Source organism: Grampus griseus (assembly GCF_964374135.1).
Source record: "Grampus griseus genome assembly, chromosome: 1".
Lineage (NCBI taxonomy): Eukaryota > Metazoa > Chordata > Mammalia > Artiodactyla > Delphinidae > Grampus > Grampus griseus.
Genome location: NC_139017.1, coordinates 142,109,957 through 142,132,375, shown reverse-complemented (window position 1 = coordinate 142,132,375; position 22,419 = coordinate 142,109,957). Strand labels below are relative to the sequence as shown.

Below are 22,419 nucleotides of genomic sequence, written 5' to 3'. Positions count from 1 at the left end.
CACTAATTAGTTACAACACCTATTGTCTCAGAATGTACCTCTTCAGATTTCAATTAAAATATATAAAATACCTCAATTATTTATTGAGTTCCTTAACTGAAGAAACTCAATCAATTAAAAAAACACTGATGTAGTCACAAGACAAGTCTCCCAGTAACAGAAAAGATATAATCAATGCAAACCAACTTAAAATTAGTCTCAACTCTGGCAAATGTTGATGCTGAGGAAAGAAGATTTTTTTTTCCCTTGCGACCTTATTAAATCAACTTCTAGAAATTAATAAAAAGATAAACACAAGAATTAAATCATGATTCCCTCCTCAGAATACAGGGAACGTTGCTTTCATGAAACTGAATCCTAGACTACATATATTTTATATTAAATTGAAATAAAAGATCCAGTCTCTTTGGAGAAAGGAATAAAAGTTATCCACTCTGTTCATTAAATCATTTGATTCTTCATCCAGTTCTGTAATATGAGTGATGCTGAGCTTCAAATCAAAGAACCCAAAATACTGATAAACCTAAACTGAGATAAGGCCTTCCAGTTTTTCTTTAGAAAGTTCAAAACGTTTATAATAATTTTTTACCAAGCTGCAAAAATTTTACTAGCATTTCTCATAATCATTGCTATTCTTGTGGTGGTACACTGGTAATGACATTAGTAAAAGAGAACCTAGAACATTACTGCTATGGATGATATTTCCAATTTTAATTAAAATTATTTTAAGTTTTTAATGTATTTATAATACACATCTTTAAAATTGCTCTCTTCCAGTATCTGGGGTAGCAACATGAGCAGAGAGCCTCTTTAAATATATATGAAGCTGTATACCTCATGGAATGGAAGGCATCAATTAATCCAATAAGTTGGTTAATAGAATTTCTACTCTATCATATGCATAACATACACCCTCACAACTCTATCGAGTAAAGGATTAGTATCATCATTTTAAAGATGAATAAAACTGAGGCTCATAGAAGCACTATTACACATTTTTATGGCTGAGTCGTATTCCAGCGTGTGTGTGTGTGTGTGTGTGTGTGTGTGTGTGTGTGTGTGTGTATCACTTCTTCTTTATCCATTCATCTGTTGATGGACATACTTAGGTTGCTTCCATATCTTGGCAATTGTAAATAATGCTTCTATGAACACTGGGGTGCATGCACCTATTCAAATTAGTGTGGTTTTTTCTTTTGAATATATACCCAGGAAAGAAATTGCTGAGTCATATGGTAGTTCTGGTTTTAGTTTTTTGAGAAACCTGCATACTGTTTTCCACAGTGGCTGCACCAGTTTACGTTCACACCACCAGTAGACAAGGGTTCCCTTTTCTCTACATCCTTGCCAACATTCGTTATTTGTGTCCTTTTTGATGACAGCCATTCTGACAGGTGTGAGGTGATATCTCATTGTGGCTTTGATTTGCATTTCCCTGATGATTAACAATGTTGAGTATCTTTTCATCTGCCTATCGGCCATTTGCACGTCCTCTTTGAGAAAATGTCTATTCAGTTATTCTGCCCATTTTTTTGTTTATTTTTTGATGTTGAGTTGTATGAGCTGTTTATATATTTTTGGATATTAACCCTTCATCGGTCATATTATTTGCAAATATTTTCTCCCAGTCAGTAGGTTGTCTTTTCTTTTTGTCGATGGTTTCCTCTGCTGTGCAAAAGCTTTTAGTTTAATTAGGTCTCATCTGTTTATTTTTGCTTTTATTTCTTTTGTTTTAGGACACAGAGCCAAAAAAAAAAAAATTGGTACAATTTATGTCAAAGAGTGCTCTGCCTATGTTTTCCTCTAGGAATTTTATGGTATTCAGTCTTACATTTAGATCTTTAATCCACTTTGAGTTTATTTTTGTATATGGTGATAAGAGAATGATCTAATTTCATTCTTTTACATGTAGCTGTCCAGTTTTCCCAGCACCACTTATTGAAGAGACTGTCTTTTCTCCATTGTATAGTCTTGCCTCCTCTGTCATAGATTAATTGACCATAAGAATATGGGTTTATTTCTGGGCTCTCTATTCTATTCCATTGATCAATATGTCTGTTTTTGTGCCAGTACCATATTGTTTTGATTACTGTAGCTTTGTAGTATAGTTTGAAGTCAGGGAGCATGATTTTTCCAGCCCTGTTCTTTCTCAAAATAGTTTTGGAAGTCCTAGCCACAGCAATCAGAGAAGAAAAAAAAAATAAAAGAAATCCAAATTGGAAGGGAAGAAGTAAAACTGTCACTATTTGCAGATGACATGATACTACACATAGAAAATCCTAAAGATGCCACCAGAAAACTACTAGAACTCATCAATGAATTCAGTAAAGTTGCAGGATACAAAATTAATATACAGAAATCTACTGCATTTCTATACACTAACAACAAACTATCAGAAAACAAAATTAAGGAAACAATTCCATTTATCACCACATCAAAAAGAATAAAATACCTAGGAATAAACCTACCTAAGGAGGTAAAAGTCCTGTACTTGGAAAACTGTAAGATACTGAAGAAAGAAATTGAAGATGACACAAATTGGATTGGAAGAATTAATATTGTTAAAATGACCACACTACCCAAGGCAATCTACAGATTCAATGCAATCCCTATCAAAATACCAATGGCATTGTTCACAGAACTAGACCAAATTATTTTAAAATGTGTATGGTAATACAAAAGACTCCTATTAGCCAAAACAAATGAGGTTTTAAATGAGCTTTTCCATCCCCAGCTCACCAACTGTGTTTGTGTTATATTCAACTAGTACATTTTGTTTGTAAAATGTCAAAAGTTTCCCCACTTTCTCCCTTCATTTGGTTCAACATGCTCAGCTTCCAATAGCCTAAGTTCAAATATTTAAACATAAAATTTATGGATAAAAAAACTTTTCATTCATTTCTTCCACAAATACTTATTGAATGCCTACTATGTAGCAACCATGTGCGAATTGCTATTTTAGTCCCTACTATCCAGCACTAATTTACTCAGTACATGTGTAGAGATGTCTAAGATGAGAAACTTCATTAACCTCATGATTAGAATAATTAGAAACAAACACATACTTTTTGTTTAATACATTTGTCTGAAAATTACGGTATGTATACATGTATTACCTCTTCCTCTAGAGAAGAAAATCTGTTATTTAAGTTCTATTGTATGCCTTCCCCTTCTATCAGTACTGAGACAGTATACCCAGGAAATAAAGCCAAGAAGCAGAGCAGAGAAGTCCTATCAGTATGAACTTAGAGCCAGAGAGCCTCAGGTTGTAGTTCCTGTTCTCAAACTAATTGGTAATGTAGTCTTAGCTATACCACTTATTCTCTTTTTTTTCTTAACATCTGTATTGGAGTATAATTGCTTTACAATGGTGTGTTAGTTTCTGCTTTATAACAAAGTGAATCAGTTATACATATACATATATCCCCATATCTCCTCCCTCTTGCATCTCCCTCCCACCCTCCCTATCCCACCCCTCTAGGTGTTCACAAAGCACCAAGCTGATCTCCCTGTGCTATGCAGCTGCTTCCCACAGCTGCTTTCCTATCTATTTTACATTTGGTAGCATATATAAGTCCATGCCACTCTCTCACTTCGTCCCAGGTTACCCTTCCCCCTCCCCATGTCCTCAAGTGCATTCTCTACATCTGCATCTTTATTGCTGTCCTGCCCATAGGTTCTTCAGAACCTTTTTTTTTTTTGATTCCATATATATGTGTTAGCATATGGTATTTGTTTTTCTCTTTGTAACTTACTTCACTCTGTATGACAGACTCTAGGTCCATCCACCTCACTACAAATAACTCAATTTCATTTCTTTTCATGGCTGAGTAATATTCCATTGTATATATGTGCTACATCTTCTTTATCCATTTATCTGTGGATGGACACTTAGGTTGCTTCCATGTCCTGGCTATTGTAAATAGAGCTGCAATGAACATTGTGGTACATATATACCATTTATTCTTTCTGAATGCTAATCTTCTCATATGTAAAACTGAGATAATTATACCCCCTTGCAGGAATTTTGTGAGAATTAAACAAGATATACTCAAAGTACCTGAAAGGAAAGAAGTAACACTGTAAATGGCAGACTGTCTTACTGAAATAACTTTGTTTTTAAAGGTCATTACTATAATACCTGGTTATTTATCTCTCTCCATTTTAGGGCAGTCTATTATTATTTACTGAATGGGAATCAGGAAATTTGAGCTACAGTTCTGGATCCTCTTCTTGCTTCTTACGTGACTCTGGGTAAGTTGCCTGACCTCTAACATTCAATATAAAGATAAAAATTCACACTTCCCTTACTGTGTCTTATAATATTATGCATGTCTTTTCTACTTACAGGAGAGCAAAAATGGAAAGAATTTGGGCTTTGGAATCAGAAAGACCCGTTTCCAGCCACATAAGCCTGAACTAATCATTTAATCTCTCTTGAACCTAACTACGTAACTGGATTCTTTCTTCAGGTCCACTGTGAGGCAAAATAAGAGAATGTACACAAAGTAAACTACAAAGAAGCTAAAAGTGTAAGATAAACTGATGACCAAATAATGTAGGGGCCAGCATTTACTTCGAACCTGCTCTAGCCCAGATATTAGATCAACCCTTTCCACCAAAGTATTCCTACTTTGAAGATTTCAGATTCTTAAATGTAACCTCATTACTAACAAATAGAGGATTTTTTAACCTGGGTTTCTGGGGATGGATGTTACCACTTGAAATCATTTTCAAGTTTTTGTGTGTCTACACATAATGTGCATTTCCATGAGAAAGAATTATTGTTTTTTCATCACATAGGCAAAGGGATATATGACCCCAGAAATGTTTAAGAACCAATCCAGGGTGGGGGTAGGAGGTAGGAAGGACCACAGTCTTCAGTTCTGTTAATAGATCAGCAATACTAGCAATGTTTTGCATAAGCTTTATTCCCTCACCACACAACTTTCTGTGCACGTGTTGCTCTCTCTGCCTTCCAAATCCTACTATACTCTCCTAGTCCCTCTGCCTACCGTCATCGCTGGACTAACTCCTTTTTACATTCAAGACTGTTATTCATGGGTTCTTCCTCCAAGAAGCTTTAGTGAACTATTACTGCCACCACCACCCACAGGCTCTCAGGGAACCATTCTCTGGCCTCAGAATTCTGTGGACAACTCTATCATTGCCTGGATGGTAATTTTCTAACTCTATTCCTCCTCCATTAGGATGGGAGCTCCTTGAAGGCAGGAACTTTGTCTAATACATCTCTGAATTTCCAGAGTTTTGCACAATGCCAGGTACATGGTAGGTATTCAATATATATTTTTGAATGAATAATTTTTAAACGAATAACACAGTCCAAAGCATAATGATTTCTTCCACAAAGCCTGACATAGAGATTAATATATTAAAATTAATGATTCTAAGACTCCTGAAAAAAGGCAAGCAAACTATAACTGTTGGCAGATTGTTTTTTCCATTCCTTTACACCAAATCTCAGATTTTTTTTTCCATAACATCGTTTTGGAGTTTTTTGTTTGTTTGTTTGCTTTACTTGGCTGCACCAGGTCTTAATTGCAGCACGCGGCATCTTCGAGGCATGCAGGATCTAGTTCCCTGACCAGGGATCGAACCCAGGCCCCCTGCATTGGGAACACAGAGTCTTAACTACTGGACCACCAGGGAAGTCCTTCTGTAAAATTGTTGAAAGTTTTTATTTAGGAATTTCCAAGCCTATATAAAAGTTTTTAATCTTATATAAAATTCTATGCATCTTTGTGTTTGCTTGTTTTGTTTTCCTTCAGTTGACATGCAAGTACATTATTCTGAAAGCCTATTTTGAGAGTCAAATATTCACAATCAATAGTTCTCAAAAATATATGACAAATAAAAACTTCTTTCTCTACAGTTTGAAAAAAAGAAATTTTTTAATGAATCCCATTAAATAAATGGGAAATATAAAAAGTAAAAATTATCATATTCCCATATGGTGAACACCATTAATAAATTATCAAAAGCTTTCACACTTGTGATAATCTTTTATAATCAGAAAAATCAAATTCAGCTAAGAATTAAAATTTTTCTTAAATTAATACTAAAATTAACACCTACATTGCTGAAATTTAGCAATTAATGAATATATTCTGAAACTCACAGAAGACTGTGCTGTTCTTAAATGACGAAAAGACAAAGCTGTGACTGTTAAGAATATGTATCAAAATATTGGCATCCTTCTGAACTTAATGCTACAGTTCTCTAGTATCTCTCATTGAAAATTACCCTGAGCAGGCTTCCCTGGTGGCACAGTGGTTGAGAGTCCACCTGCCGATGCAGGGGACACGGGTTCGTGCCCTGGTCCGGGAAGATCCCACGTGCCGTGGAGCGGCTGGGCCCGTGAGCCATGGCCGCTGAGTCTGCGCATCCGGAGTCTGTGCTCCGCAACGGGAGAGGCCACAACAATGAGAGGTCCGCGTACCGCAAAAAAAGAAAAACCAAATGCAACATTCATAGATCTCAGAAATACAGACATTATCAGAGCTCCTTGGAAGAAACGAGCACATAGCATCATGGAAACAAAAGGTGTTTTCTGTCCCAGTACTTTTGGGATCTTTTCACAAAGCCAACCTCACCGATATTACAAAAGATATAAATGCGACAAAAAATAATTTGAAGTTTTAAAAATATTTCTAAAAAGGGATAAAATTATATAAGTCCACATTCCCTTTTCCATAATTCCAAAATCCCTGAATCTCTAAAAACAGTCATTTTTTTCACAACTTTGGTGCCAAAATTAATCTGTAAGCAAAACTTAACCTAAATTGATGTGAAGCTATTTATAACTTTTATTCAATTAGTGTGAATGTGATATTAATGTGTTTGATTATAGGATACTCTCCCATATCCCATTGGGGGTGTTATGTAATAAACAGTACATAATGAAATACTAAGTACATAAAGCAATACATAAGGCTTTATTGCCTTTCAATAATCCAAAAAAAAAGAATCTGAATTCTGAAATATATAAGTACATAAAGCAATATATAAGGCTTTATTGTCTTTCCATAATTCAAAAAAAAAAAAGAATCTGAATTCTGAAATATATTTGCAAGGCTGCTCAATAAGAGATTGCAGACCTGGATTTCTTCTTCTTTTAAAGGTGATTTTACTAGTAAGGCTTTAGGAAAAGGCACACACACACACACACACACACACACACACACACACACGTGCATACACCAATTAAGTTACCATTTCTTTGGGGGTGTAAAACATTGTGCACTTTCCATACCTTATCTCTAATTGTCACCTGAAAAGTAGGTGTTACTATCCCAAATTTACAAATAAGGAAACTATAGCCAAAAAAGCTTAACTATTTTGCCCAGTTCCTAACAAAAGATAGAAGACATTATTCTCATTTCCAAGGCTTTTTAAAATTTCAAGATTCTGTCTATAGATAATTTCAGATAATGTAATGTTGCTTTTTTTAAACAACTCATTTCATTCACAGAGAAAGTGATCAAGGTTCAGGCCACTTTAACATACTGCATCATTCTAAAATTTCTGCTCAACATGGGCCTCCACAAAAGTAACAAACTTGGCAATATAGGAAAACAAATCATTTAACCCAGTAATTTGAACAAAAGCTTTTTTTGTGATAGTTGGAAAGGCAGGAGAAGAATCTGAGAAACTGAAGTAGGTACAATCTAGCCTGAAACTAATACCTCTACATTTAGTTCACTATAAGTTTCTTTTGTATTGTTATTAATAGTCAAATTGTTGGAGAAGAAGAAAAATTCTAATATTCATGTCCTCATTTTAAAGTATAATATTTAAAAGAAGAAACTTCCTTTTGCAAATCTGACCATCTTTCAGAGCTACCTGCATGCTTTAAAAAGTATCCTAAGTGTCTCTTCACTCCTTCAAGAAATTTCTCAAAATCCACCTCATATAGAGACTTGTCCCATGACACATAGTTCAGCTAACAATTCTACATTCTCCAAAACTTGACGTCTGTCTTTCTTCTGACAGCAAATCAATTATGCTAATGAAGAAAAATGAAATGTCTTATGTTAATCACTGTATGTTTAAAGCTCGTTTTTATATGTAAAGTACATATAATACATTTGAATTTTTATATTCAAGCTTCAGGGGAATTAAGGAAACACCATTTATTGGACTCTTCATATATATCCACTATTAGTCACAACTATCCTGTAAATATCATCCCCATTTTAAGGATGAGGAAACTGAAGATCAGAAAATTTGAATCTGAGGTCCACATCAAATAAGTCACAGAAACATGATTTAAACAAGGATCTGACTCCCAGTTCTTTTCACTTTACCTTGCTAATGTATGCTTAGCTTAGAATATTTCCTGTAGGGAAGGAATTATCATCATGGCTATTATTTCTTCAGTATGTAGTATGTTGCAATACAAACAGAAGGCCAAATAATGAATCTAGATAATGTTAAAATAGCCAAAAACCTGCAATTATTTGCAGATTGAGCAAGTTGTTTAACTCCTCTGTGCCAAAACTTCTTCACATGTTAAATAGAGATAATGCCTTAGAGAGTAATTATGATGCTGAAGTGGATTAAATCATTTAAAGCACTTAGTACAATGTCTGGCAGATAATAAACACTCCATAAATGTTAGCTATTGCTCTTGAGATGAGGAATCACCTGACAGACATATTTTGTACCAGGTGTCTCCAGCCAGCAATAGATGTATACCCAATTCAAAGACAGTCAGTCCTACACTGGCTTGTGATCTATGACATGATCTGGTGGGAAAAGATGATGTGTGTCAATCAGATTCTCTTTCTTGGGGATCTGAATTAAGAAACAAATATTGAGGGACTTCCCTGATGGCACAGTGGTTAAGAATCCGCCTGCCAGTACAGGGGACACCGGTTCGAGCCCTGGTCTGGGAAGATCCCACATGCCACAGAGCAACTAAGCCCATGCGTCACAACTACTGAGCCCACATGCCACAACTACTGAAGCCCGAGCACCTTGAGCCTCTGCTCCACAACAAGAGAAGTCACCACAATGAGAAGCCTGTGCACCGCAACGAAAAGTAGCCCCCACTTGCCGCAACTAGAGAAAGCCAGCGCGCAGCAACAAAGACCCAATGCAGCCAAAAATAAATAAATTAAATAAATTTATTTTTAAAAAATGAAACAAAGATCAAGCCAGTTATTAGTGATTCAGAAGTTAAATAGTTTGACTCCTACCTTCATCAATTTCCTTTTATCAAGGTTACCAATGATGCTAAATATGTTGCTAAATCTAGTTTTTCAGTCTTCCTTTTTATATCACTTGGCAGCATTCAAGCTGTTGAATATGCCACTTACCTTGAAACATTCTTTTGCTTGTGCTCTTTACTCTCAGTCTCTTTGGAAGGCACTGAAATGTTGCAGCTACTCAACACTTCATCCCAGGCTGCTTCTCCTCACACTCTCCTGCTAGGCAATTTCATCCACACTTATGGCTTCAGTAATTAACTCCATGCTACCTCAGACTTTTCTTATAAATTCAACTTCCTTGCCAATCTCCTTACTTATTTGGATATCTCAAAGATACCTCAGATTCCATATGCCCAAAACCAAACACATGATCTTCCCTCTCAAACCCAGCCAAGATCCCTCACAGGACTCCCTATCTCCATAATGGCACCATCAACTATTCAGCTGCACAAACTAAAACATTAGAAGTACACTTTGATAACATCCTTCTCTCACATTCGCATCTTTCACTAAGTCCTATTGATTTTTCTTAAACATTTTTCAATTCCTTCTCTCCATTTTAGGATTTTTGACCAAAATTCTTATCATAGCCTGTAAGGCCCTGCAAGATCTGCTTCAGATTACCTCTTTTCTCCTTTTATTGCCCTACGTGCAGCCACACTTGTCTCCTTTCAGTTCCTTAAATACAGTGCATCATGTTTCCTCCTACCTTCAGGTATTTGCACATGGTTTCCCTCTTCCTGGACCACTCTCTGCCCTTCTCTTCATTTATTCAATCTCTATTATATCTCAACTAAAATATCACTTCCTTAGAGAAAGCTCCTTGAACATCTAGACAATATCAGGTCATTCAGTCATTCATTTAACAAATATTTATTAATTAATAACTTAACTCTACACCAGGTATGGTTCTAGACATGTGGAATTAAGAAACACAAGAAAGACCCTTGCCTTCATGGAGCCTACATTCTAGAGGAGGAAGACAGGCAATAAGCAATAAAAATAATAAGTATATTAAATAATATGTGTGAAGGCATAAGTCTATTGGGGAAAGGAAAAGAAAAAAGAGTAAGGTAAGAGAATCACAAGCAGAGAGTTTTCAGTGCTTAACTTGATGCCTGGCATATAGCTGGCACTCAAACATGTGTTGAGTGTATGTTATGAAAAAAAGAATGCACATGTTCAAGTTGAGGGAGCTTAAACTATAAAATGAGTAGAGGAATTACTTGGTCTAAGAACAGAGATGCCATGAAAGAAAGAGAAACCATGCAGGTCTTGAGAGAGAATGGTCTCTTGAACCATTCTTGATGTCTTCATACAGATTCCAGTTGCAGTCATTGTATGCTCTTCCCATAACCACAACCTCCCTCCTCCACCTCCAAGTGGATCACTCTTGTAACCAAATTACCTAATCAGGACACATATACAAGATCATGTATATCACTCCATCACCCACCACCACACATATCTCCAAAGCCACTGCTTTTCTACACACACACACACACACACACACACATACACACACACACACGGATATCACTCTGATGCTCCAGTTCTTCAGTTCCCAGACCCTTTTAGGGACAAACTCCCTCCCACACACACAGAACTGTAAAAACCCTTGCTCTCTTCTATGACCCTGTAAGACACTTAGGTCACTATCTCTCCAAGCCCAGGCATACTCACAAGGCTGCCCCCTCAGGAACAGGATCCTAGGTCTCCCTGCCTGTTAGTCTCCTTGCACTTTAAAGACTACCTTTCACCCACAGATATGTGAACATGCACCCCTTTCTGATTCTGAATGACCTTCAAGATCACTGATCCCGTATATACCCACTGATTCCATATATACCCATTGATCCCATATATACCCATATAGCCTCCTTTGGTAGGATTCTAAAGGACTGGGTGTCCCCTCAAGCCTTTTGTACTCTTAAGGACCCATATGAGGATTTGTATACTTTCTCTGTGACCAGGGGTGACCCTCAGGCACTACAATTCCCCAAAGCACAAACACTCCTATATCCCTCTTCCATGGCACTGCCTGATACTAAAGTGACACTCCTCCTACTTACACCTACCTCCTCAGAATCGGAGCCCCTCTCCCCTAAACCATGCCCCTTTAGGGAACCCTCCCATATTCCCACATGACTGTGTACAACCCCCCCATGACGCAGCCTACCCCCTACAATCAGCCCCCATCACAGGTGCCCCTCAGGAGGGGAGTCCGGCGTCTTCTGTGGGGTCCCTGCCCTTTCTCAGCCAATGCTCACTCAAAAGTGTGCACACTCTCATACACCCCTGCGACGCCTGGACTCCGGGGTGCCTGCCCGCCACTCAGAGGGGTACGCTCCTCCCTTGACCCCTGACCTCGAGGTCATAGCCCCATCGCGCAAACACAGAAGTGGCCTCCTCAGGAGTAGCGCCATGCCCAAGTCGGCTGTCCCCTCAGGCCCAGGACAGCCGTGCAGCCTCAGCGCTTCCCCGATCGACCGCCCCCACCGACCTGCCTCAGGCGCCGTCTGGCTCCGCTCCGCCATTTTTTGTTCTCCCTCCGCCTCTGAGCCCACGCGAAAATTAGAGGGCAGTGGGGAGTGGGCGATGGGATCCGCGAGCTGACAGGAACTACCTCGGGAAGCCGCGGCGCGACGGTTGCCAGGGCAACGGGCGGCCGGCGTGCGGCCGGCCGGCGTGTGGCGGGGGGCAGGCTGGGAGCTAGCGTGCGTCCGAGGCCCCGCCCCCTCGGCGCGAGGCCCCCTTGGCGCGAGACTCCGTCCCGGGACAGCCGCCTGCAAGGCTGGGACTCCGCTGCGTTTCTACCCTGCAACCTGGCTACCGCGTGCTGGCAACTGAGCATGCTCGGCCGCCTCTGGGGCGCGGGGACCAGGTCCGCTGGGGTCGCGCTCTCCTGCTGCGCACGCGGGTGCTCGAGCTGACCGAAGAGATGGTTGGGCTAGCTTTACTGTGGTTGGTACTGAACTTCGGGAGCTTGGGACAGGCTTCTTGATTTCCCAGCGCTTCTCCCCACTGCGTGCCTGTCCCTGATCGAGGTGCTGAGTAACTTATATCTTAAACTGAAAAGCCCTGAGAATCAATAATTATGTGCCCACCCCACCCCAAACACGCGAAGGACTAACGGGGTCCGCCTTCTCGCCGCTCTACAACCGCACCAGCCCCCAACTCTAGAAAAGGCTTCCCTTTCGCTAGTCTATTTCTCAGTATACTAGGATGCTCTTTCCCATCTCTGGTGAATTGCCACTACCTTCTAAGACCAAACTGGAACATTATTCTTTACAGAACTGCTCTATCCTCCCACAGTCTAAGTGTTAGGACAGGAATGCACAGGGCAATGCTTTATGCATTATTTACTTCTCTTTTCCTCACTTGACAGTGGAGCTCCCTTATACTTAGGGTCAGTGTCTTTATCTTTGTATACTCCATAATACAGCATTGTGCTTGACACAAAGGAGGTGCCAAGTAAATGTTTACATAATGAAACATTGTTCCTAGGTTCACGCCTGCACATTCTTGCCTGTTTTATTGAACACTTAATTTTTTTACCAAATACCTTGATAGGTAGGCCCCTACTGCTCCAGGGGCTCACAGGGAAAGGAAAAGAGGTAATGACTTTGATAGAGGTTAACTAGTCTTTGAAGTGCTACAGGATCAGAGCGATGGAACTGTAAGTTGGGGGGAGGGAGCCGGGGGGGATGGCTAATCAGAGAAGTCTTCAGAGTGGAGTGGATACCCTAGCTGAGTCTTGAAGAATGTGCCTACTTAAAAAAATGCGCAAGGTGGAAGTTGCGAGTTAAGTTTTATTTGGGGCAAAATGAGAACTATAGCCCAGGAGACAGCACCTCATATAGCTCTGAGAAACTGTTCCAAATAAGCAGGGGGAAGGTCAGTATATATGTGATTTTGGTGAAGGGGGAGTACATGCAATCAAGCACATATTTATGCAGAAGGTTTCTGCTAGTCTCATGAAGGTTACTGCTAGTCATGAGAAGCAGACGTCACCATGAAGGATTTTAGTGCTTTTCTAGATATGAGATATAAGAATTGGGCTTATAAAATCGGCTCCTGAAAATATCTAACTATCTGAAGAACTGTTCTGCCAGTTTTTCCCAGAGCACAGAGGGCTTCATTTCTGCTCTCCACCCTGAACTCCTTTCAGGGGGTGTTGAAAGTCAGCAGTTGCAACAGCACATGATTTAATCCTTGTAGAGGTAGATGGCAAGTGCCAATTTGTAGCTGACATACTCATTGAACCTCAGTTTCCTTTTCCAACAAACTGAGACAAAGATCCTGCCTTCCACAAAGAATTCTCTAAGTCACAAATGGTGTGATAGATTAAAATGCATTTGACAAGTATAAATTTAGTAAATAAAGAACCTAGGATGTTTTAGAATAATTCACTTAAACATCCCTTGATTTCTCTGCTGAGGCAGACTGTGTGTAACTGCTGGAGATGAAGAGGTGAATATAACACTGTCCATGTCTTCTAGGAGCTCACAATCCAGAAGGGAAAAGAGATTTAATCAGTAATTACAACCCAGCATGATCAGTGTCCTGATAGAAGAAAGCATGGGAGACTGTGGGAGCCCAGAGGATGAGCACACAACCCAGCCTGGGATAGAGGGGATCAGTGAAGGGATATTCAGGGAAAGCTTCCTGAAGGAGTGTCTGATCAGACTCTTCAAGGGCAAGTAGCAGTAAGATGGGCAAAGAATATAGGGATACAGTGTGAAAGGATGGTTGAGGCAATAGGAACTGCATGGGCAAAGCAAAGGATAGTGTATCTGAGGTGAAGACCAAGGCAGGAGTGGCCACACCAATAAGTAAGGGCAGATTTGGAGAACTCAAATGTGGGGGACTTGATCCTGTAATGGGTAGAAACCCATTGGCCGGTTTTTAAGGAGGTCATGGATTTGGTCAGCTGTGCTGGTTGCTGTATATAGAGTAGATTAGAGCCAGGAAAATCAAAAGGCTGTGTAGTAAATAATCTACACAAATTTATGAAACACATGGAAGGTTCTCATCAAAGGTAATCTGAAAAGTCAACAAACATGTTTCTATGTAACTGAACTGTTCAATTGAAATTTTAAATAAAGTTTAAAAATCAGTTTAGTCAGATTGTCCATATGTCCAGTGCTCAATAGCTACATGTGGTTAGTAGCTACTGTATTGGACAGCATATATATAGAACATTTCTATCACCGCAGAAATTTCTATCGGACAGTATTGATACATAAATGCCAACTGAGCAGAGGAGATGAAATGCCTGGGAAAATCAGCACTGACAGGACCAAGTTTAGTTCTCCTGTGTGTCAGCTCCTCTTCAGGAAGTAGTGCATTCCTGCTGGAGTCTTCAGAGACTTCCCTTTTGTTGTGTGAAATAGCACAACATGGGGTGTAGGATAGAAATGCCCCCTACGTGAGCCATGGGAGTGGGTTTTCCCATGCTGCCATTCAGAGTGTCCCTGGGAGGTCTGCCTTCCCTAAAGATCTCCCGTGGTTTCTGCCTCCACAGCCAGCCACCCTCCTACCACAAAGCCAGGGTTGCTTCCTTCAGAAAAATATTCCCTGTAGGATTCACCCACTCCCTCTGTAAACATTTTTTAAAATGACACCTTCTATGAGCCTGGCACTGAGTTAGATGTGGTATGGAATGAAAGAGATATTCAAGTTATAATCACATTTCTCACATGTACAAACTCATTTAATTCTCGTTGTAAAACTGGCATAAATGTCATCATCCTGTACAGAAGATGAAACTGGGATTCAGAGAGTTTAAGTGACTTATACAAGTCACACAGTCAGAAAGTAGCAAACCCAGGGAAGACTGGAATGTGCAAAGAAATCATGTAATTTCACATCAAAAATCCATGTCTTTAACGTTTACAATTTAATGAGGAAGAAAAGACTAACACAAATCCAGTTTACAATTTCAAAAAAATGTGGTAAGAGCAATGATACAGGCATGCTCAGAAAAGTATAGGAGCATCAAAGAGAGATGCCCTTGGTAGGCATAGGGAAGGATTTTTGGAGGAAATGACCCTTGAGCTGAGTATTAAGGGTGACCTGGGGTGAGCCAGATGAAGTGTAGGGTGGGGCAGAAGAGAGATGAAAATATTTTTTAATCAAACTTGTCATTTATATTTCTGCTTTGCTTATGTTGGTTTGGCCTTCTAAAAATATTACCAGTCTTTTCTTATTTGGTTCTTAAGTTTTAATTAAAAAAAAAAACCAACTGCCCTATGCTAAGGCTATAAAAGAGTTATTTAGGGATTTTTTTGTTAGCCTGAATAAAATATTTAAAAGTTAGAACATGACTGAACTCAACAGAAAGGAAAAGATTCTGATGTTGAAAGGAAGAGAGAAATCAATGGTGCAAAGTCATTATTCTTATAATTTCCTCTGCCCAGACTGTTCTTTTTTCAGATATCTGCCTGCCTCTTAGTTCATTCCGATCTCATCTCAAATATTACATTATTGGAGAGGTCTTCCCTGACAATACTACTTAAAATGTACTACTCAGATATTTCATAGCTTTTATAGTATTGTGAATATCTTATATTCTATAATTTTTTATACTTGCTTTCCTTATGTAGACAAATGCTATTGATTTTTATGAGTTAATATTAGAATTGTAAAATTCAGTGAACTCTCATGTTATGTCTAACAGTTTGTTGACTATTTCAGATTTTTTTAACCTATTAGAAAAATCAACTGCAAAACCATAGTTGTCTTTTCCCTTCCTATTCTTTTAACTATTTCTTTTTCCTGTATTATTACTTTAGCCAGAGCCTCTAGTATTGTGTTTAAAAGTAGTTTATAGCTGGGATTCTTGTCTTTTCCTGACATTAAAGGTGCTACATCTAAATTTTTTACGTTAAATGTAACTTTTGACTCAAAAGTCTTTGTCAAACTGAAGAAGTTTTCAAAGTTTTTCAATTACATGTAAATATTGAATGTTAAATCGAAAGCTCTTTTTGCAACTACTAACACAATCATGTGTTTTTTCTCCTTTAATGCAGTAAAACAAATTAATAGATTTTCTGATGTTGAAACATCTTTGCATTTTGGGGTTAAATATTATTTGATCACAGTTTGTATTTTAATGCATTGTTGGATTCAGTTAGCTATTTTTTTTAAATGTTTATATCTATGTTAGAAAATAAAATGGGTAGGACTTCCCTGGTGGCACAGTGGTTAAGAATCTGCCTGCCAATGAAGGGGACACGAGTTCAATCCCTGCTCCAGGAGGATCCCACATGCCACAGAGCAACTAAGCCCGTGCACCACAACTACTGAACCTGCACTCTAGAGCCCATGAGCCACAACTATTGAGCCCACACGCCACAACTACTGAAGCACGCCTAGAGGCCATGCTCCGCAACAAGAGAAGCCACCACAATGAGAAGCCCACAAACCGCAACGAAGAGTAGCCCCGGCTCACTGCAACTAGAGAAAGCCAGCGTGCAGCAATGAAGATCCAATGCAGCCAAAAAAAAAAAAAAGAAAAGAAAATGGGTCACCTGAGCCTAGAGAAGTTGGGGAGGGACATTTTTTATTATCATTTCTAATTCTTTAATTGTTATTATTTTGTATTTTTCTGGAGCCAATTTTGACATTTTATATGTTTCAGAAATCTATCAATTTCATTTATGTTTTAAATTTTCATATTTTTATTTTTTTTTATTTATTTATTTTTTTTAACGATACATGGCCCTCTCACTGTTGTGGCCTCTCCCATTGCGGAGCACAGGCTCCGGACACGCAGGCTCAGCGGCGTGGCTCACAGGCCCAGCCCCTCAGCCGCATGTGGGATCTTCCCGGACCGGGGCACGAACCCGCGTCCCCTGCATCGGCAGGCAGACTCTCAACCACTGCACCACCAGGGAAGCCCCCATATTTTTAATTTTTAAGATCTCTCTTGTGTCTATATATATTTGTTTTTATTACGAATTGTGTTTATTTCCATTTTTTTCCTTTTTTTTTTTTTTTTTTGGCGGTACGCGGGCCTCTCACTGTTGTGGCCTCTCCCGCTGTGGAGCACAGGCTCCGGGTGCACAGGCTCAGTGGCCATGCCTCATGGGCCCAGCCGCTCCGCGGCATGTGGGATCTTCCTGAACCGGGGCACGAACCCGTGTCCCGTGCATCGGCAGGCAGACTCTCAACCACTGCGCCACCAGGGAAGCCCTCCATTTTTTTTTGATTGGTATTAACAGAGATATATCTATCTTATTGATCTTTTCAAAGCTTTTAATTTTGTGAAACTCCCTTTCTCTCTCTCACTCACCCTCACTCTCTCTCACTCTTGCTCTCTGTCTTGCTCTCTTTCAATTAGGATTAGATTCAGGTACAAGCTACAGGAAAACCCAAAATGCCAGTGGCTTATGCAAGATAAAATATTTCTTCTTTCTTAAGTTTAAGAAGTTCTGAGATAGTTCAGGGCTGTTATGGTACTCTAAATTTCAGGGGTCAAACTATGTGTATCTTGGTGCTCCACTTTGCATGGTTTCCATTTTGGTCCAAGATGACTACTGGAGTTCCAGCCATTAAGATTATATTTCAGCCAGCAAGAAGGAGAAATGTCTTTTAAGGGCACATTCTATAACTTGCACATACAAATCTACTTATATCCCATTGAGAGAATTTGCTCACAGAAACACTCCCAGCTGAAGAAATGAGTCTCTATTATGGGCAGTCGTGTGCCCAGATCAGGAAAGGATATGTAATTGGTGTGGCCCAGTGCAAAAATTATTAAGAATTTCAAGATGGCAACAGGAGAGCTTTAAACTAATCTTGGGGCTTTCTGAGTATTGCACCCTGTGTAACTGCACAGGTCACATGCCCATGAAACTGATCTATTTAATGAAGAGAAGGAGGAGGAGAAATATGGAGGGACAATGGGAAGTCTATGCCCCATTGTTTAATTTAATCATTTCTTCCCTTTTTTTTCCCATTTGTGGTTCTTAGGGTTTACTCTACCTGAATTGAACATTTAGCTAATTGTTTTATTTCCTAAAAAATGTATATTTCCTTCCATGTACTTAGATAGGTATTATTATTATTGCCATTTTACAAAGGAGAAGAATGAACACTGAGAATCTGAATACACTGGTCAAGCTCAAAGAGTTAATAATTGGCAACACTGGGATATGAACCCAACCAGCTTGTCTCTGGATTCTGTGCTTTTACTTAGTGCAATGTACTACCTCTCTACATTGTGTATACATTTTAATTGTACCTATCACTTAAGTTGTAACTTATTTTCTTATATCTCCCTTTCCAATTGTGGGGACATATTAAATTAAAAATGTGCACAACTATATTGTTTAGGAATACACACTTGAGTGATAAAACCATAAAGAAACACATAGAAGTGATCGTGTGTCCTTGGTAAATCTTGATTGCCTCCAAGAAATATGAGTGTCACACACACACACCCTTGGTGAGATGTGATTATTTCCTGGGTGAATTAATGAGGAAATCAGTAGTGATATCTTTCTGTTAGGAATAGGCAATAACTGAGAAGAGTAGAAGCTGAGGGAAAACTGCCCAAATCAGATATATACAGGTCAGAGGACAGATTGTCCTCCTTCAGAGAGAGGAGTAGAGTTCCCATAGAAGGGAATGAGATCATGGGCCACAGAAATTTGGAAGAAGATGGGGTTAAAGAAGAAAGGTCAAGGAAATTGAGACGGGAAAGAGGTCCCAAGATGGAAGTTCCCACAAAGGCCACCGTCTTTTTGAAGGACCAAGTCTGAAAACCTTCACTCCTTCCATAAAAGAGACTGCTGAAAATGGATGGTTTTCAGTCTGTTTCTCCCACTCCTTGCTAAGAACTACCTCCTTAAAGAACTTTGTATACTGTATGTAGCTCTTCATTTGGGTGAGATTAGCGGGACAGGGTAGTCCAAGAAGGATCAGACCTATTTAATGACATTGTTAGAAACTTATTTAAGAAATAAAATTTAAAACTTGGAGCTAAAAGACTCTATGACACCCATTTTGCTAGGTCCCCCAGTGTCATTAAGATTGGACTTTCTGATGTGACAAATATCTAAACACACTGAGCTTGAAACTGTAGGGAATAAAACAAGGCTGTTGCTGACTTGTTCAAGTAAAAACATTTAGTTTGAACATGAGGCCACGGAAACTTATTTTCCAGTGCTCAAAAGAATAACAAATTTTAGAGTTATAGAGTTACATGGTAGAAATGGAGTGACAATTTCAGAAGAGATTCACAGATTATGATGCCAATAATCCTAACTTTCCAGAATTGCTGTTGGAGTGCAAATCTTAGGATGTATCCAAATTAATAAGCATCTCTTCTATTAGTTTTAAGAGGAAGTGACAAATATGAAATTTAACTATGTCCAGTAAAAATATCCCTGAAATTGTGTATGAAAGTATATATATCCCAGAACTATCTGGAAATTTATGGCTATGTAATGACACACTGGGCCATGACTTTTTTCATAAAATATGCAAAAAGAAAGCTGATTAGTGTTATAAATCTGGAATTGGAATTGAGATGTTCTCTGATTTATGAGCACAGCAGTTTTCAAGAATAGTTTAGCCTGATAAAAACCTATATCCTCACTGAGTTGACCAAAATAGATCAATGACTAATACTAGGCCTAAAACTGTACGTTTCTTTCCTGATTAATAAATATGATTAATTTTTCCCAAAACATTTGTATTAAATTTTAGTACATTTAATTACATATTTTTGAACAGCCTAAAGGTTTCACTTCCCCCATCACTGTATTATAGAATATGATAGGTATAGGCAATATGATAGGCACAAGTTTTAGAGTATGATAAGTCTAGGTACAAATCTTGCCTCTACCAACACAAAGTTCTCTCCTTGGCCTTTAATGTCCAACATCACCTGTCTAGCCCTGCCTTTCCAATCTCACCTCCTACCCCATTCCTCTTCACTCACCATGCTCCAGCCACACAAGCTCCTTTCTGTTCCTCAAATACCTCAAGCTTGTTTCCCTTTCACAGCCTTCATTGTTCCCCTCTGCTGGGGCTGCTCTTCCCTAATAACTTCATATCATTTGCTTCATTCAGGTCTTTTTTCAAATGTCACCTCCTCAGAGAAACTCTCCCTGACCACTCAATTAAAATAACCCCCACCTTCAGGCACTCATTATTACATTACCCGGCTTTTTCCCTTTAATATCTAAAATCATAAAATTTATTTAATTATTTGCCTACTTATTTATTGACTATTTCCCCACTATAACTTCTATGAGAGCAGGAACCTTACCTGTTTTGTGCCCTGCTGTTATCATCAGCAGGTAAAAGTAGATATTTAATAAATATTTTTGAATGAATGACTAAATAAATGAATGAACAAACAAAACAAAAGCTATGATAGTTCTGTGTACATGTATTTGGAGAGTACAAAGAAGGTGCACCTAACCTAAACTTGCACTTGAAAGACAGTATGGTCAAAGGAGATTTCCTTAGAGGAAGGTAAAAAATAAGCTGAGTTTTGAAGGGCAAGTAAGGAAGAAGCGGAGGATCCTAGGTAAAGGAAACAGTAAGAGATGTGAGGAGCAGAGGGTAAGAGAACACAGCTTGAAAACTCAGGAAGCTGTAGGTAATCTGGGATGACTCAACAATAAGGTGAACGGGAGAAAATGGCTTCTGTGTGGTTGGAGGAGTTGAGTGTAGTCCCTGAAGCCTTATAAATGATTTGAGCCCCAAAGCTGCTAAAAACATCCTCTTTCTAAACGCTCCCAAAGGTGATCAAAATAATCTGGACTTTCCTTCCAACAGAGGTTCCAGCAATATGAGAAGTTAAAAGCAACATTAAATGGAAGAAACTTCTTTAAAATCCTCTGTGTGTGACCTGTTCATCTCCCACCTACACCCACTCCCCAACTAAGATCTGGCAGACACCCAGGTCAGCTACCCTTCTGGATATCCGACAAGACCCATAATTATAAGCCAGCTTATAATGGACTTAAAGACAGTTTCTATACAGTGAGTTCATCTCACATAGATGTATTTACTAATATCCAATCATTGCTGTTGTTGCTATATGTGTCCTGGCAGATGTCCCACAATAAACCGATTGCAAAAGATGTCGTTTCATGTATGTATATTTCCTTGCTCCTACAATGGCCAATTTAAGATCCACGTGTCCTGTGTGTTTGGAGGCAGAAAGGGTACGTGTTGCTTTGTAGCAGGTAAAATGGTCCATATAAAAAACATATGCATACCCCAAGGAGTCTGTAATCCAAAAGCAAGAGTGGGCATGATGTGGAACACTGCAGAACAATACCCACATAATACATGTAGATGGAGTGGCATATGGCTACCGCAGCTGGAATGCTTTGTAAAGGATCCCCAGACCATCGCTGGTCTTTGAACACTTCCCCAGTTCAAAGTAGAGCACACCATCTATCATCAGCAAACTCTGAAAAGCCAAGTGAGATGTTTAAAGTAGCCTTGAGCAGAGGTCAGATTCCTAAACTGTGCAAAACTAAAAGGTAAAGCTCTCTGACAAGAAGTAAACTACTGCCCATGCACATTACCATCCACCCTCAGTGGTAACACACTCTGTATCCTTGTGAAAGACAAACACAACTCATTGACTTTCCTGATAAGATGCCACTAACCAATGATTAAGTGAAGATCTTAGATAAATATCTTTTGAGGTCAAATAGGAAAAAGTTTAAGAATTAATCATTTGGCTTAAGTTAATTAACCATTAAAACACTAGAGCTGTTATTGCTTTTGTTATCCTTTGTTGCTAACATTCAGGGACAGTAAATAGAAATGTACCTGGGATGTGATGAAAACATCATTGAAACTAGAGTCCAATCAGCTTTTGATTCTCAGCAAGTCACCTCATCTTTCTAAGCTCCATTTTTCCTAACCATAAAATAGGAGTAATTAATTGTATCTACTTCACTAGATTATTTAGAAATTAAATGAGTTTGTATATATTAACACATTTCCTAAACCAGAAAGCACTGCAAATGTTAGAGATTATTATGTAACTTCCATTGTTTCTGTGTTCTACTAAATTCCCATGGAAGCCCTTCAAATGACCCTCTAAGCATTTTTATTGGTTATTTTTTAAAAAATAGATTTTAATTTTTAGGATAGTTTTAGATTTACAGAAAAACTGAGAAAATAGAATAGTTTCCATATACCC

At 38.8% G+C, this 22,419-nt stretch overlaps 1 protein-coding gene across 2 annotated transcripts in view; it reads right to left on the bottom strand.

Annotated features, from left to right (window-relative positions):
• AGBL4 (AGBL carboxypeptidase 4) overlaps nt 1-11,770 on the bottom strand; it is a gene marked incomplete at both ends in the record, with an annotated part of 1,409,253 nt that extends 1,397,483 nt beyond the window's left edge. For both annotated transcript variants that reach the window (XM_082661428.1, XM_082661429.1), the window contains one exon: nt 11,737-11,770. In XM_082661428.1, the coding sequence (XP_082517554.1) occupies nt 11,737-11,770 (34 nt within the window). The remainder of the gene's footprint in view (nt 1-11,736) is intronic.
• Between the last annotated feature and the right edge of the window lie 10,649 nt (nt 11,771-22,419).